The following is a 15,707-nucleotide window of genomic DNA, read 5'->3' as shown; positions in this document are numbered from 1 at the left end:
ATGAGAAGACTACCTGACATGTTGTTTTCAGCTTCCTCCACATGGATAAAAATACACAGCGGCAGCACGAAAGTGACCTTGCATTTGTAATGTGCGCACCTGTAATGTTTGGCATGACATCACAGATGTGTTATTGGCCAAGAATTTCCGGCGCACTGTCTGTCTCCACTTATGTGTTCATGTTCCTGTGTGATTGCACGTCAGGCTTTACGTATGTGTTTGTGTTTGCCTGAGAGCATGGTATAATAAAAAAGAAAGGCAGTCAAAGAACATGAGAATTTAAACATTTGCACTCTGAATGTAATGAATTTCCTGTAGCAAGGACATACAACAGATACCCAATATCATTTTGAAAATGCCGATAGCTCTCTTACACTGAGGAAATCATACACCATCTGGAGAAATTGCACAATGTGTCTCAACACCGTGTGTGTCTGTGTGTGTGTGTGTGTGTGTGTTCTTTCAGAAAACCGTTTTTGTTACATGTTGTAACCAATCAATTTGGCAACTCCTAATTTGGAAAGTCCTAAATAATAGTAATTATAGATACAAATGATTTTGACATCTCTGTTTTTTTGACACATTAGTGTAGGAGGTGAGAGAGATAGAGAGAGAGAACACACTTCATTTATATATATTTTCCCACCATGATACATGTTCACTACAGCAGCACAAGCTAATGAACTTTAAGACAAGAATCGATACATGTGGAGTAGTGTGCCTCCCATCCACTCTCCAAGTCTCTTTTTCCTTCATCTCTGTACCATGCAGGTGTAAGCTCACATCTGCATGAAAAGCACTATGAGGCTTTTGTTCTGTTCCTTACTACAATACTCCTCGCCCCCACACACATACATACAAAGACACAGGCAACTGACCCAGTACAAAGAAAGTCATCATTCTTTGAGTGTAATTCCAGAGGCCAGCCTATACAGGCCTGATAGCCATTAAGGATTCATGATTCATCTGGATCTCATATTATAACGCCTTGAATTTTTCATGCAACCCCTCAATGCCAAGAAGAGGAAAAGAGGAATTGAAATGAGATGAAATGTTGTCTGCAAAACCCACCCAGCGCATTAGCATGTTAAAGCCTTGTACTATTACAACAGGGCCTGTGACGAGATTTGCTGCGTTTTGTTGGATGTAATCTGTATTTTTAGGATGGCTGGACTAGAATGGATCATGTTTGGACATTGTCGGGATGGAGATGTGAGAAAAGTCATTTGCGACTGATGTGTGTGTGAGCGAGCGCTTGTATGTGTGCATAATGGCATATGGCCTGATTATATGCAGCGTTATGAGACTATTTTATGGTTAAAAGGAGGGTCCATCCAAAAAAACTAAAATTTTACCATTTCTGTAGAATCCAAGACAACCCATTGCACACCACAATATTCAATGGCTCTCTAGCCTGAGTTTTAATAAAAAAAATATTACTTTATGGGCCTATTTTCTGTAAATTAAATAAACAAAATGACTATAATGAACAAATTAAAATTATACAATTCCGTTAAGAGCTTCCAGTCACTCATTATTTAGTAGATGTAGATTAACAATAACAATTTTTAATTGTTTTTACTCACAATTTTAAATTATTATAGAGCTTTGCATAAATAGTAAATGATAAAAAAGTGCACATGGCATTTTATGATTTTATTAAGTAAACATTATCTTGAAATGATTTCAAGCCATATTGAGGCCTACTTGGAAGTTTGCTAAGGCCCCCTAGTGGGCCCCGGACCCCTGGTTGAGAAGCGCTGATCTACATGCTGAACAATCTGCATAACAGCAGGGAAATATACTGTGTGTTTACACTTTTTAATTCTGCACAAAGGTGGCCTAATTTACACACAATCACAATGGTGTTAAACAATATATCTAGAATGCTGATTATTGATTCACGTACACAAGCACGTCACACAAGGTCTTTGCTCACTCGCTGGGTTACTTTCTAGCTCTCTCAAACAGTATTATTAAACAAAAATAGTTAATTTGCAATAAAGGTCAGTGCCACACTTCGCTGGCTCCCAGACATTCTCTCACAGGTGTGTCACTGAGACAACCGGGGCAAATCGATTCTCCATGGTTAGTTTTTGTTCTTCTCAAAATGGCAGGCAAGCATTAACTCACACCAACAACAGGAGGTCCGACAATGCCAGAATGCACCGGAAGAAGGGGTTTACTTCCTCTTTTGTTGTTATTTTGAAGCTCAGGCAGGCAGCAGTGAACAGTGGCTGTTTTTAAAGATCTCAAAATAGGCCTCTCCTCCCACCCGCTCCCATTGTCTACACCTCGCCTGCCCACGTTTGCTCCCAGTTTACCACGCCGCCAACTACACATCAAAAAGCACAATAGCGACATCCATTTTCAACAAGATTACTCTATCTTCCCAGTTTGGCTCCTAGGCTTTCATGGGTTGAGGGAGCCTGGGATAAGCCCTTCTGCCTGCAGTTCCCCTGACGCAGGGTGCCGTCTGCAGAAGCGAGCTGCTTAGCCCTGCCAAGCATCCACTGACTCACTGGATGATGACTTAGCAGCCCACAATAACTATACCAGTGAGCAATTAGAAGGTTTAAATAATTACAATCAAGTGTTTAAGTAATCAGGATTGAATAATTGCAATCCAAAATGATGGAGAAATTAGCCTAGCTGCCAGAGCTTTAACTAAACCACGTGCTCTCAACAAGAGCACATTAAGTTCGGTTTTGTTCTGGTCAGATAGGGATTCAGGAGTGAAGGGAAAAGAATTATGAAGTGTATTGTGACATTCTCATTGAATTAAAGCAGAGCTATAACTAGTGTTTTTTTTGTCATTTTTCCCCCTGCCTCTTAAAATGTAGTCATTATTTCCTCAAGTGTTATTCCTTAATTATAGTCCATTTTAATCTGACAGATATTACATATAATTTTAGTCTATGAAAATACAATTTTAGCAGGTAATAATGTCCTGTAACAGATCACACTTGACTTTGTTTTTTTGTTAAATGTATGGACATTTGCATGATATATAAAACATACTTAAGATATATCAACAAAAAATGCAGCCTGCAAGTGTTGTTGAAATTAAATCATTAAGTGTACAAATAAATTTAATTGATACTGTTATTCAACAAGAATGCATTCCATTTATCAAAAGTGACAATAAACATTTAAAATGTTCCAAAAGATATCTATTCCAAATAAATTCTGTTCTTCAGAATCCAGATCAAAGAATCCTGAACAAAATGTATCACGGTTTCTACAAAAATATCAAGAAGCAACATTGAACATTAATAACATAAAGAACAATGTTCAACATTGTTAGTCAACATGTGTCAATATATCAGACATTATTAGAATGACTTCTGAAGGATCATGTAGCACCCAAGACTGGAATAATGGCTGCTGAAAAGTCAGCTTTGCAATCATAGGAATTTGTAAAATATATTGAAATAGAAAACATTTGTACTAAATTGAAATAATATTTCACAATGCAATGCCTTGGTGAGCATAAGAGACTTTCAAAAATATAAAAAATCATACCAACCCCCAAACTTTTGAATGGCAGTGTAAGTTTTCAGTGATTGATAAGGAATGTATATCACGTGCAGCGATGTATTTATTATGTTAGTTACATATTATGACTAACATTTGCTTTATTCTCCATCTAAATGTGAGTTCTAGTTGTGTTCAGAATCATTCAGTCCATTCCATCAAAAATGTAATGAATTAAAATCATTATCATTATCTTGCTGCCTTTTTCACCTTCTTTGTTACCAAGGACAAGACATCAACAAACATATTTGTTAGCAATTTCATTAAACAGATTGACCCCAGTCACTATGAGTCACAACTGCTGACCAAAACGCTGCTATGCAGTATACACACATTCAAAATGCTCATTCCAGCAATTACTTCTCACTGTAGATAGAGAAATAAATAAATAAAGAAGAAGAACAAACTAAATAAATAATCCCTCATGAGACCTTCGGTCAGTTTGTATAGCGAGTTGACTACAGTAAACACAGTGTGATGCAGAGGTTCTCGCAGCGCTGAGTGAAAGGGCCATATAACACGCTTTAGCAGTGAAAGATTGAGCCCAGGCGACACAGTAAAGGTTAACTGCTTAATTCCAGTGATTAGTCCACGCAGAGTTCAAGGCTCTCTGCCAAGAGCCTTCATTTAGCAGCTACATGCACCACCTCCACAAGTTCTCTCAACAGCCAAAACCTAGAGACTGCTGGCAAACAAAGGTAACATCAGGTATGTGAAGTACCCAGGTGGGTACAGGCCGTCGCCACCATCCTGTTCAAGGCCAGATCATGATCAGTGTCTCATATCTCCTCTAAAGAAGGCTAGAATACTTGACCTACGATGTTTTGTTCAAACTTGAGCATGAGAAAATTAAAATCAAACAGCAGAAATTAGATAAAATCCACCGCAGCCTCTGAGGTTAAAGCAAAGCATCAAAAAGCATGTGACTATCTGGCCCGCAGAGAAAGACGGTTATAAAAGGTTTGTCGATGTATGGATTTTCTCCCTCGCCTGTAAGAACCAAGGTGGGCGGCCTTTGTACAGATGATATCTTTTCACTTAATGAACAGAGATGAGCAGAAAAGATGGCTGTGTATATTCAGTACTACGCGCTGCCATTACCTGACAGCGTGAATGAAATTGTCTCCATGTACAGTTGGTTGCATCTGGCTTTTTTCCGCCTGTGTAATCTCACTCTTCCTCATTGGCGTGACAACAGGACAGCGCTTGCTCCTGCCTCTTTCACGCTGCATGAACAAAAAACGTTTACACAGCGTTCATTGTGGATTCCTGCAACGTTCCAAGGAGGACAGATGAGGACGGCATGCAGATTCCTCATCCCAAGCCCCGGCGTCACTTCGGCAGAGGATTCAGTGGAGAGGGACAAAGTGTGCCTGTGTTTGTTTGTGTTCTTGTTACCACCGAGGGATGTGGGATTTACACCTCAAACAACTCTCGTCGCGTCCAGACCCTATAAGTCACTGCAAAGGTGCTCTGCTGTTGTCACACCTCTGCCACACTGCCTCATTACACCTCCTGGAGCTGTATATCATGCGTTTTGTGTGTGTGTGTGTGTGTGTGTGTGAGAGAGAGAGAGAGACACATAGAGAGAGATAGAGAGAGAGAAAGAGAATGAGAGCAGAGATGCTGCGAGGGGTATTAAGACATGGCAATCGGAGAGAGAAATAAAATGCCAGCAGTTATTTATTTAAATGCTGGGCAGTATACATATTTAATGATTCAAGAGCACCTGCTGAAAGGCATATGGAGCAGGCCTTTTGTCTGTAATTGCGGTTGTACAGTGACCTGGGTGTTGTAATGGAAATATGCTTAGCTCAAGAAATGCTCTTCTGTCAAGTTAAGTCTCTTCACACACATGTAGTAATCACATGCATGCACGCACACACACACACACACACACACACACACACACACACACACACACACACACACACACACACACACACACACACGCACATACAAGAAGACCTTGTTAATGGGGACGAGGACAACAACACAGAGCTATAGACAAGCTGTCGGGCTGGTCCGAGAGGTGTTAATGTGATCCCACAGCTCAGCTGGACGCTGTGCAGGGTCCTGGTGTTTTATTACAGCACTGTGTGGAGGGAGAGAGAGAGACACCGAGACAGACAGACAACAGACTGTGCTCACCTAGCACTGATATAATGGCTTTAAAGGCCTGCAGGACCCACAGCTCTTGGGTGAAATAACACACTGAATAGAAGGCATGAAATAGAAAGAACAGAACAAAAGGTGCTGAATTTAATGGTGAAGCAATGAGAACGAGAGGAGCACTGGCTTGTGCTGGAGGATTCTTAGATGTTTATTGATGATCTTGCAGTGATATGTAAACCACTCCGAGATACTCATTTTGAGAACAGTAAAACGGAGCAGGGGTTGGAGCCATGGGTCAGTGGTTAAGCTCATGCACACAATATAAATTTGTGTCTAGGCTTTCATTTCGTCATTGTCCAATCCAATGTATTTGTAGGTATTTGTACACACCATTCACACACACAAGTTTATACATTTGGATATACACTGAAAGGCTGGATATACTGACAGCATAGGACTATTATTACTATTACAAATCATTAAAAAAATGTGAATAAAATATTTATTTGGGGGCTTTTTTGAAATTGCCATTTCAAAATAAATGCTGTTTTTAAACGTTCTATTCATCAAATAATCCAGAAAAAAAGTACTACTGTTTCCACAAAAATAAGTAGCACAACTGTTTTCAACATTGATACAAATATTAATAAAAGTTTCCTAAGCACCAAATCAGGAAATTAGAAAAATTTCTGAAAGATCATATGACACTGAAGACTAGAGTAATGGCTGCTAAAAAAAATAGCTTTGCCATCACAGGAATAAAACATTTTAAAATAGAAAATAGTTATTTTAAACTGTAATAATATTTTATTATACTTTTGGTTATAATTTTTGGTTTTAGTTTGAGCATAAGAGATGTAAGAAAAACTTAACAAATAAATAAAAAATAAGTTCAATATTCTATGAACCTAAAATTACTAAAGTTGTTTATTTTTCATGCTGTCAAAATGCTATTATTGACATTTCAGTGTCTATGAAAGGTTATTGCCTATGATTACTAATGAGATCACGTGTCATTACCTGTTCTATCTTTACCAACCCTCTCCATAAAAGTGGTACAAAGTTCAAAAAAGAAGAACTTTTCATTCATCTCTCCTTCTGCATCACCAACGACACAATCCCAATCACAGGTCAGATCAGGAGCTTCAGATGGATGCAGTGGCCAGTGGTGATGATCAGCATCTCATTACTTCAGTTACTGATAAGTCCACTAATACCCTCGTTAGTGCCCACTCGCCGGCCCTTCAATCACACGCAACAGCTCGATATCCATTAGAACCTGCACTGCCTCCTTCCTAACCTGAGCAAATGCAGATTAATGCACAAGACTGTCTCAGATCAGAGTGTGCGTTGGCAGGGGTAAATCGTGAGGGGATCAGGAGGTGGACCTTTGATCTGCTAAAAAGCCCCTCGTCTGATAGCAGCAAGGAATGAAGTTGTGCGATGCACCACGAGCATGTGATGGAATGGAAGGACCGGCAGTATCCTGGGCCCACTGATTATAATCCTTTAACATATATAATCACTTTAATCAGACATTTAAAGAGAGAAGCCAAAGACCTATGTTCATGTCAATGCGAACACTGGCGCATCGCATCTTAACGGGATAGTTCACACAAAAATAAAATCGGTGTCATAATTTACTCACCCTCATGTCGTTCCAAACCTGGATGACTTTCTTTCTACTGTGGAACATAGAAGAACACAATTTATAGAAATGTTCAAAACATCTTCAAAGAAGATTGAGAGTCATACAGGTTTGAAACGACACAAGGATGAGTAAACGATGACATAGTTTTCATTTTTGGGTGTCCATTCAGTAATCAAAAAGGTACCACAAGGAGCCAAAAAGAGTTAACAGATTAAGTTATTTAGACCTACGAATAGCTATATTCTATCTATAAAGCTATCTATAACTAAATAGACTAGCATTTGGGAAATTTGAGTGTACTGCAAATTACTACAGACTATTTCTCCTACATCTGAAAGCAAACCAGAACGTTTAATTGCCTCACACAAGACTCAAAGTTTCAAACAAGCAAATCCATGATTATTTAATCTTTGTAAGCACTCACTTATATTTGTATGCATTTGTTTTCCAAAAGAAATGAACACTCACACACACACACACACACAAACATCTGTGACCTTCCTCTCACAAGTTGTGTAAAATCATCCAATCAGGATATAATTTACTTGATAAAGTGCTTTTCAGATTTGTATGCAACATGCATCAGATGGAAAATGCACAGTCTGTGGGTGGTTCGTAGGCATGCAGTCTGAGGCTAGGCGATGGGTAAACAGGTTTAGTTACCTGAAAGTGAGAAGCTGTAGCATTTTTCAAAGCACCAGAAACACAGAGCAAAAAAACTGAGAGTTAGAGCTGTAACTCTCCAGAGTGGATCAGTGGGAGGAATATAGATAATTCATGAGGTGTCAAGAAGGTTGAACAGGGCAAGTACTGTTCTGTGGTCTAACTTGCACCACTCAGTACAGACTGTGACCAGGAGCAACTGAACCGGAGAACTGCTCATTGTGTGCATGTATTATGATTGTAGCAATATAAAAGGTTGTACTTGTTGTGATCAAACATAGCTTTGTCTAGAAATCTTCTGAAATAATCGTTTTCCACAAAGATACTCTCTCCTTGAAAGATAAGGATTGTTGTTGTTGTTGTTGCTGTTGCTGTTACACCTCTGCTTACTCGGTAGAACAGTTGAGACAGTTTCAGTAGATTCACAGCAATGTGTCATGGTAGAAAAAAAAAACACAGAAAACAAAGTGGCAGTTAACAGCAAATCCCATCACAGGCAGCACAGAGAACATGAATCGATTGTCCGTTTCAGAGATTCACTGCTCCTTACATTCGAACTGTCACAATATTTTTCTTTTCTCCTTAGCTATAGGGCACACTTCCAAATGTCACTAAAGCGTTTTTAGAAACCAGCATTTCTACAACGTCCCTCGACTGTAAAGCGGCTATTTTATTTTGGAATTAGAGAAGTGTAGCCTTAACGCAGGCCGACGTTAGATTTATATCCCTTCTCAGCTCCAGTCATTGTGCTCAGTGAAACTAATCCACTCTGGCTTTCATTACAAAATGACAGAGCGCTACTAATTAATATTTGATAGCAAAGTTATTCATATTTAATATTGTAATGTAATTAATAATAACATAATGAATATTTCAGGGTTAAGTTGTAGGCTCGCATTTAATGAAGCGTTGGAGAATAAAACTGAGCTCACACGCTTATTTACATGGATGCATTATTGCCTAATTTGTGTTGAATGGAAGAAAAAAAGAGAGATAATGATATGGGTTTAAACTCAAAATGGAGTCATGCCTTTATGTAGGCCAAATCTGTGCTGGTAAATGTCCCTTTAATTTCCTCCCCTCCCCCTTAAATAAATATGTTCCAAAAGCATAGAATGAGCAGTTATTCTGGCTTTAATGCTGAAATCAGCTTCACAGTACACTGGACATCAGCATAAAGAAGACATATGTCAAATCAACTGGTGTTTGCTTGAGCAAAACACAATTTCTTGATATAAACATATCTTTCTATAGTAACAGGGAAATGTCCTGAGTCTGATGGTTTTTCAGTTCACGCACACTATCTATCAAGTGTTGTCATGCCCCCTGTAAAGCAAACAAATGTCCACAGACACATATTCATTTTCTTTTGTGAATAAATAATCAATGCCATTATCTTGTATTCATTCCCAGTGATCTTGTTCTTTAGCTCGCATCGCAAAATACGAATTGGATATTTTCCTTTCTCTTTATGCTACAAACACACATAATCCCATCACAGATAAGAGCACATTGTGGTAAGAAAAGACATCACACAGCAGTGCCATTAATTTGTGTAGAGTACATCTGCACTCCAAATAAAATAATGATGACCGTTGTGATTAGCCATCAAAACAGGCTCCAGCTAAAAGAGGGGGAACAAAGCCATGTGTGAGATAGCATCTATCTGACATATGCTGTAATAAAACTGACACTACTTTAAGTAAACACATCCACATCACTCTTTGTTGGGCAAAGACTGCAATCTGTTCTGTTCTGCCCATCACTATGGGTGTTTATATAAAAATGTAATGCATTCAAATGGAATACAACTACTTCTTCCCATTTGCAATCCACATATTGAGGATATAATGGATTTCAAGTCCGATATCATTTATTTTTTGGTATAAGCTCATGGATGCAAAACTCATAGCAAAAATGTTTGTGAAAATATATCATACAGGAGACCGGGGCTAGTTGTTACAATGGGATGCAGTGTTATTTCTCATTAGGTTTTTGACTTAATAGTCTGAGTACACAAAAGGGCTTTTCGCACTCGAAATAGTTAACCCTGGGTCATTCTAAACCCGAGGAAAACTGAATCCTGGGTTATCTTGCTTCACATAGGTAAAAATAAAACGGTCTCTTCTTCCTCAAATTGTCACTGTCAGCGTTTGACATTTTTCCTCTCAAACGTTGATTTTACTGTTAATATACAATGTGCAGTGTTTCCGTGACTGTCCCAAGCAAGCAAAGATGAGTAGGCGATTGGTTGTCTGTAGCTAAGTGTCTAGCTTTAACATTGTAACAACGCATCACATCACATTGTGAGTTTGGCACCGCAATGCGGGGTTAGCCCTGCAAAAAAGGTTCTGATAAATTGTCACAAATTTTTTTTGATGGCCAAATACAGTATTTATTTTATTTTTATTTCTTATTACATTATAACTGTTTAGTTTCATGTTGCTGAAAAGTTTATAATAGGCTGTTCAATGGAAGGTTGTTAAAACTTGCCCCGTGTAGTGTACTAATGTGTACCAAATTAAGACTCGGTACACTACAGTGTCTAAAAATGTATTTATTTTGACCTGTCTAAACTTAAAAGGCCCTGTCCCAAATGGCACCTTAAACACTTGTGATCTTCCTATGAGTCTGCACTTTCGTGACGTAACGCTGCTTTGATTGTCGGGAAGAAGTCCGCTGCGGAGCGAGCATCAGTGCGCATCGAGGGTGCATATCGACCCCAAAGGGGGCGCTCGCGAGCACCCTTCTGAGACCTAAAATGACAAATGCGACACCCTACGGAATCGTAGACTTAACAGACATGCGCACACAGCAGCCATTGTAAGTCCACAAGACTGAAAGTGCATATGAAGTGTGCCATTTGGGACAGGCCAAAAAATCCGGAATTTTTTTTTTTTTACCATGGTTTCTAAAACATTAAGCAGCAATATGAACATTGATAATATAAAATGTTTCTTGAGCAGCAAATCAGCATATTAGAATGATTTCTGAAGGATCATGACAGATGATGCTGAAAATTCAGCTTTGCCTATCACAAGAATATCAAAAAATAAGACGACATATACAGTGGCAAGAAAAAGTATGTGAACCACTTGCAGAATCTGTGAAAATGTGAATAATTTTAACTAAATAAAAGAGATCATACAAAATGCATGTTATTTTTTTTATGTAGTACTATCCTGAATAAGATATTTTAAATAAAAAAAATTCAAAAATTTGCTGAATTTATTAAAATAACCCCGTTCAAAACTTTATGAACCATTCTTTCTCAATATTGTGTTGTTCCCTGGATGATCCACAGCTGTTTTTTTTTTTTGTGATTTTTTTTTTGTGATGGTTGCATGAGCCCCTTGTTTGTCCTGAGCAGTTAAACTGCCCAATGTTCTTCGGAAAAATCCTTCAGGTCCTGCACATTCTTCAGTTTTCCAGCATATTTTGCATATTTGAACCCTCTCCAGCAGGGACTGTATGATTTTGAGATCCATCTTTTCACACTGAGTACAATTGAGGGACTCAAACACAACTACTAAAAAAGGTTGAAACATTCACTGATGCTCCAGAAGGAAACACGATGCATTAAGAGCTGGGGGTAAAAACTTTTGAACAGGATGAAGATGTCCAAATGTTTCTTATTTTTCCATTTAATACTGCCCTTCAGAAGCAACAGAAGATACTTGCATGTTTCCCAGAAGACAAATTGAGTACAATTTACCTTGATCTTCAAATGCAATAAGTTTTCACCCCCCAGCTCTTAATGCATTGTGTAAACCTTTTTTAGTAGTTGTGTTTGAGTCCCTCAACTGTCCTCAATGTGAAAAGATGGATCTCAAAATCATACAGTCCCTGCTGGAGAGGGTTCAAATATGCAAAAGATGCTGGAAAACTGAAGAATGTGCAAGACCTGCAGGATTTTTCCGAAGAACATTGGGCAGTTTAACTGCTCAGGACAAACAAGGGACTCAAGAACAACCATCACAAAACAAATCAAAAAAACAGCCGTGGATCATCCAGGGAACGACACACAGTATTGAGAATTAATGGTTCATAAACTATTGAACCGGGTTATTTGAATAAATTCAGCTATTTGTCTTGTGGACTATATGTAAACATTTCTTATGTGCAATATCTTATTCAGGACAGTACTACATAAAAAACAACATGCATTTTGTATGATCTATTTTATTTAGTTAAAATGATTCATATTTTCACAGATTCTGCAAGTGGTTCGCATACTTTTTCATCAAATAAACGCAGACTTAGAAGGCTTCTTTCAAAAACATTTTTAAAAATCTTACCATCAACAAACTATTGAATGGCAGTGTCTACACAGAAATTGACTTTCAAACAAACCTACCTTTAGAAATACTACTAGAGTAAAGAGTGTGACAACTAGCCCTGGATCCCCCTATAATTCCACACATTGTTAAAAGAGTTTGCTGTGCGTTTAACGCACCTTTCAGAACCAGGTGGCGGTGAGCTGCATTGCCAGCCCAGTGAGTCAGACCACTGAGACCAATGAGACCACGTGAAACAATGAGAAGCGTGCCGTCATGTACCGTAGCTAACTTCCTTTCCCTTCCTCGCTTTCTCTCTCTGCTGTCTCTCTTAGCCCTGCCATGCCCACTTCTACACGTATGCTAATCGTCTCCTCCGACTGGCAGCTGGTGCTCAAGGGGAGCTCGGGCACTGACAAGACAGGAGCCGGGTGTATAATTAAACATCAGACCGGCACGTAATAAAAGCTAAAGGATGAAATGAGTGTAATCTCGGCCTGAGGTTCCTCGATAATCAGCCCACAACCACATGCCTGGCAGATATGGCAGGAAAAGGGAAAAGCAAAAAAAAAAAACATGCTGATTTGAATGACCCATTTGAATCACACACCTCCCACTCTTTATTTGATTCATTTTTTAATTAGAGAGACAGAGTGAGGGAGGACTGCAGATCTTAGGTGATGGAGTGAGGCAGTGAAAGAGAGAGGGAGAGAAAGGAGCGCCGTTCAATCTCTTCCAACAGCATGGCTTCCTATCTCGCTGCAACATAGAACTTATCTGAGCTCTGCAAGCCATTCTCATGAGCACTTAACCTTGCAGTTTGTTAAAAAAAGAAGGGAAAAAACAGCAATAAAAATGAAGCTCAATCAATACTGGCCTAGCCAATGAAGCCGAGTACAGTCTGCATCAACCACGTCCAACCATTCACCTCCACTCTCCATGCGTTGTCCTCCTACCAACTATCATTCTGCTCGCCGGCACAAATACTTCATGACGTTAAATACAGCACAACACATTAGAGAAGAGCAGAGCGGCCCGTCACCGTTTGAGCGCTCCCAGCTGTCTCCATCACACACAGAGAGCGCTATAGCATTTTGGATGTGTCAGCCTGAAAGCATCATATTCATTTGCCCTTATACCTTGGAGATCATCACGGGGAGCCCATTTGTTGTGTTTGTTTATGCATTTCTGCTGATCAAAAGCTACGGCAGAATCCAACAAAGGCTGTTTAATTGCAGCTCTTGAAAAATTGATGCAGCTCTTAAGGACTTTTTTGTGTCAAGCCGATATTGGGAAAACACAGGTGTAAAGGCCACATGAGAGCACATGTTTTATTCACATGTCTGAGTGACAGAAGGGGGCAAGCAGAAACAGTAGAAAATCCAAGCGAGGGGCCTTAATTAGCTGAGGTCCTGCCAAATTTTGGACACACAGAGGATGGCATTTTCTCACTAATGGTGGGGATGGAGTGCATTTGGTGCAGTGAAGCTAATGCAACCTTACAGAAAACTTTAATTAGAAGTTGTTTTAATTAGAGAGAAAAAAAAACATTTAAATATATATATATATATATATATATATATATATATATATATATATATATATATATATATATATATATATATATATATATATATATATATAAATATATATATATATATATATAAAATATATCTGTGACATATTATACCCCAACATTCTTCATACAGTGGACTAAATTGATAAAAATTTGGAACCAAAGTTATTCAGACACTTTGACCTGACCATGTTTCGCTTAAGTGTTTTTTCTTTCATTGCTAATGCGACCTTTTACACCACAGACTGAACAAAAATAAGCATTGCTTGGTAATCGGTTGACCTAAATTGGTATTATCTAATTGTGTACTTAAATGTAACTGCTGACAGCTGATTGGTTGATTGTAATTCATTACATACCTTTCTATACAAGTTATCTGACATTATCAAGATTTATTTGCTCTGACACAGTTTAACTATGGGTTCTTGTCATATTTTATTACCATTTTCTAAACTATAGCGAATAAACCGTGATAATGTGAGAAAATGTTGAAGGTGTCTAAATAAATGTTGGTTTGACTGTATATATATAATGTATAAAAAGGTTGTCTTAAGAGATCGTTCTATTAAATCAACCTTATACAAAAGTAGTTGTTTAGGAAATATTGTAATATGAAAGATTCATCTTGTTTGAAGGAAAAACGAAATATTTTGAGGAATGAGCATTGTCTTGTTGGCTATGGTAACGTGCTAGTGGTTGGACAAGCATAGTGCCAGGTTGGGCTCCCGAGGTTCACGCTTCCAGTGATCTGTGAACAAGCTGCTTTGGCCTGCTCATACTATAGTCCTCTCAGGACCCAGAGCTCTCTGCACAGGTCCGGTGCCAGGTCACTCTCCTATCCCGTAATTATCTCCATACCACCTCATCTCTCTGCATGCACACACATTGCACATTACACCTGTAAAATTCTATTTGGGGCTCCCTTCATACTATATGCGTTGCAGAACTTTCTCGGAGTCTGTGAAATACGACACCATGCATAAATTAGCATCCAGAGCTGTATTTTCCTTGGCCTAATTGAACTGTAAAAGATGGAAACTGCGCGAGAGTCAGCGATGCCAACCTTGCCCCCTTCTTCACGGCAATTATTGCTCCTTCACAAAATGTCAAGCGAAAAGGCATTGAGGCAGCAGAATTAATGTTTCCACATGATAAGTAAGCTTAATATTCAGCCGACAATTAGACTACTCACCCTGCCAACCAGAATTGGATCGGGTCCAGAGAACTCCTCCAACACAAACATTTGATTCCAAACCCATCCTCTCTTGGCACGACTGAGGATTCTTTGTCCTTCGCTTGGCCGGTTTCGTGGGATCATGGCTGATGCCGTTTGTAAACTTTGTGACTGATTGTTTAACGGAGCCATGGAAGAGTACGGCACACAAGTAATCCATACTAGCAGGAGAGAAGTCCATAGATCTCGCTGCATCTCCTCTCCTCGTTTTAGCATTTTTGTAATATTTTCTCTTCGCCTTTTTTTTTTTGCTTCCCCTCCAAAAGTCAGGGGTTGACCAGCTGACAGACAGCTGAATGGTTACTCTTTTGTTCTACGTATCCCCCAGGTTGAGTTCATGTTGTGAGGAGGGTCACGGATGTACTCTGATCTGTGTCCAGAACACAGAGAAGGAGGGCGTGCTGCAAAATGTGACATCCATTAGTTGGTTCATCAATGTAAGAGATCTAGAGGGGAGAGACAAATGCAGACTTACAGGAAGTGCATGTCAAAAAAAAAAAATGACAAGCTTGAGGAGTGAAGCCTCAAGGTCGGTTTGATATGACATCAGAATGCCAAATTAACAAGTCAAAATATGTTTTAGCTATTGGAAACATTTCGGAACTATAAAATCAGGCTAATTAACGTTTCAGTTTGCAATGCTTGTTATGCGAA

General features: G+C 38.9%; 1 protein-coding gene across 1 annotated transcript in view; it reads right to left on the bottom strand.

Moving 5' to 3' along the window:
* The window catches only part of cdh8 (cadherin 8), a gene marked incomplete at both ends in the record, with an annotated part of 106,070 nt that extends 90,801 nt beyond the window's left edge, over positions 1-15,269 (bottom strand). Inside the window, one exon of the mRNA XM_079810918.1 lies at positions 15,012-15,269. Coding sequence (XP_079667044.1) covers positions 15,012-15,269 — 258 coding nt within the window. The remainder of the gene's footprint in view (positions 1-15,011) is intronic.
* Between the last annotated feature and the right edge of the window lie 438 nt (positions 15,270-15,707).

This window comes from Gobio gobio, assembly GCF_949357685.1.
Source record: "Gobio gobio genome assembly, chromosome: 2".
NCBI lineage: Eukaryota > Metazoa > Chordata > Actinopteri > Cypriniformes > Gobionidae > Gobio > Gobio gobio.
This window is presented reverse-complemented; position numbering and strand designations above follow the sequence as displayed.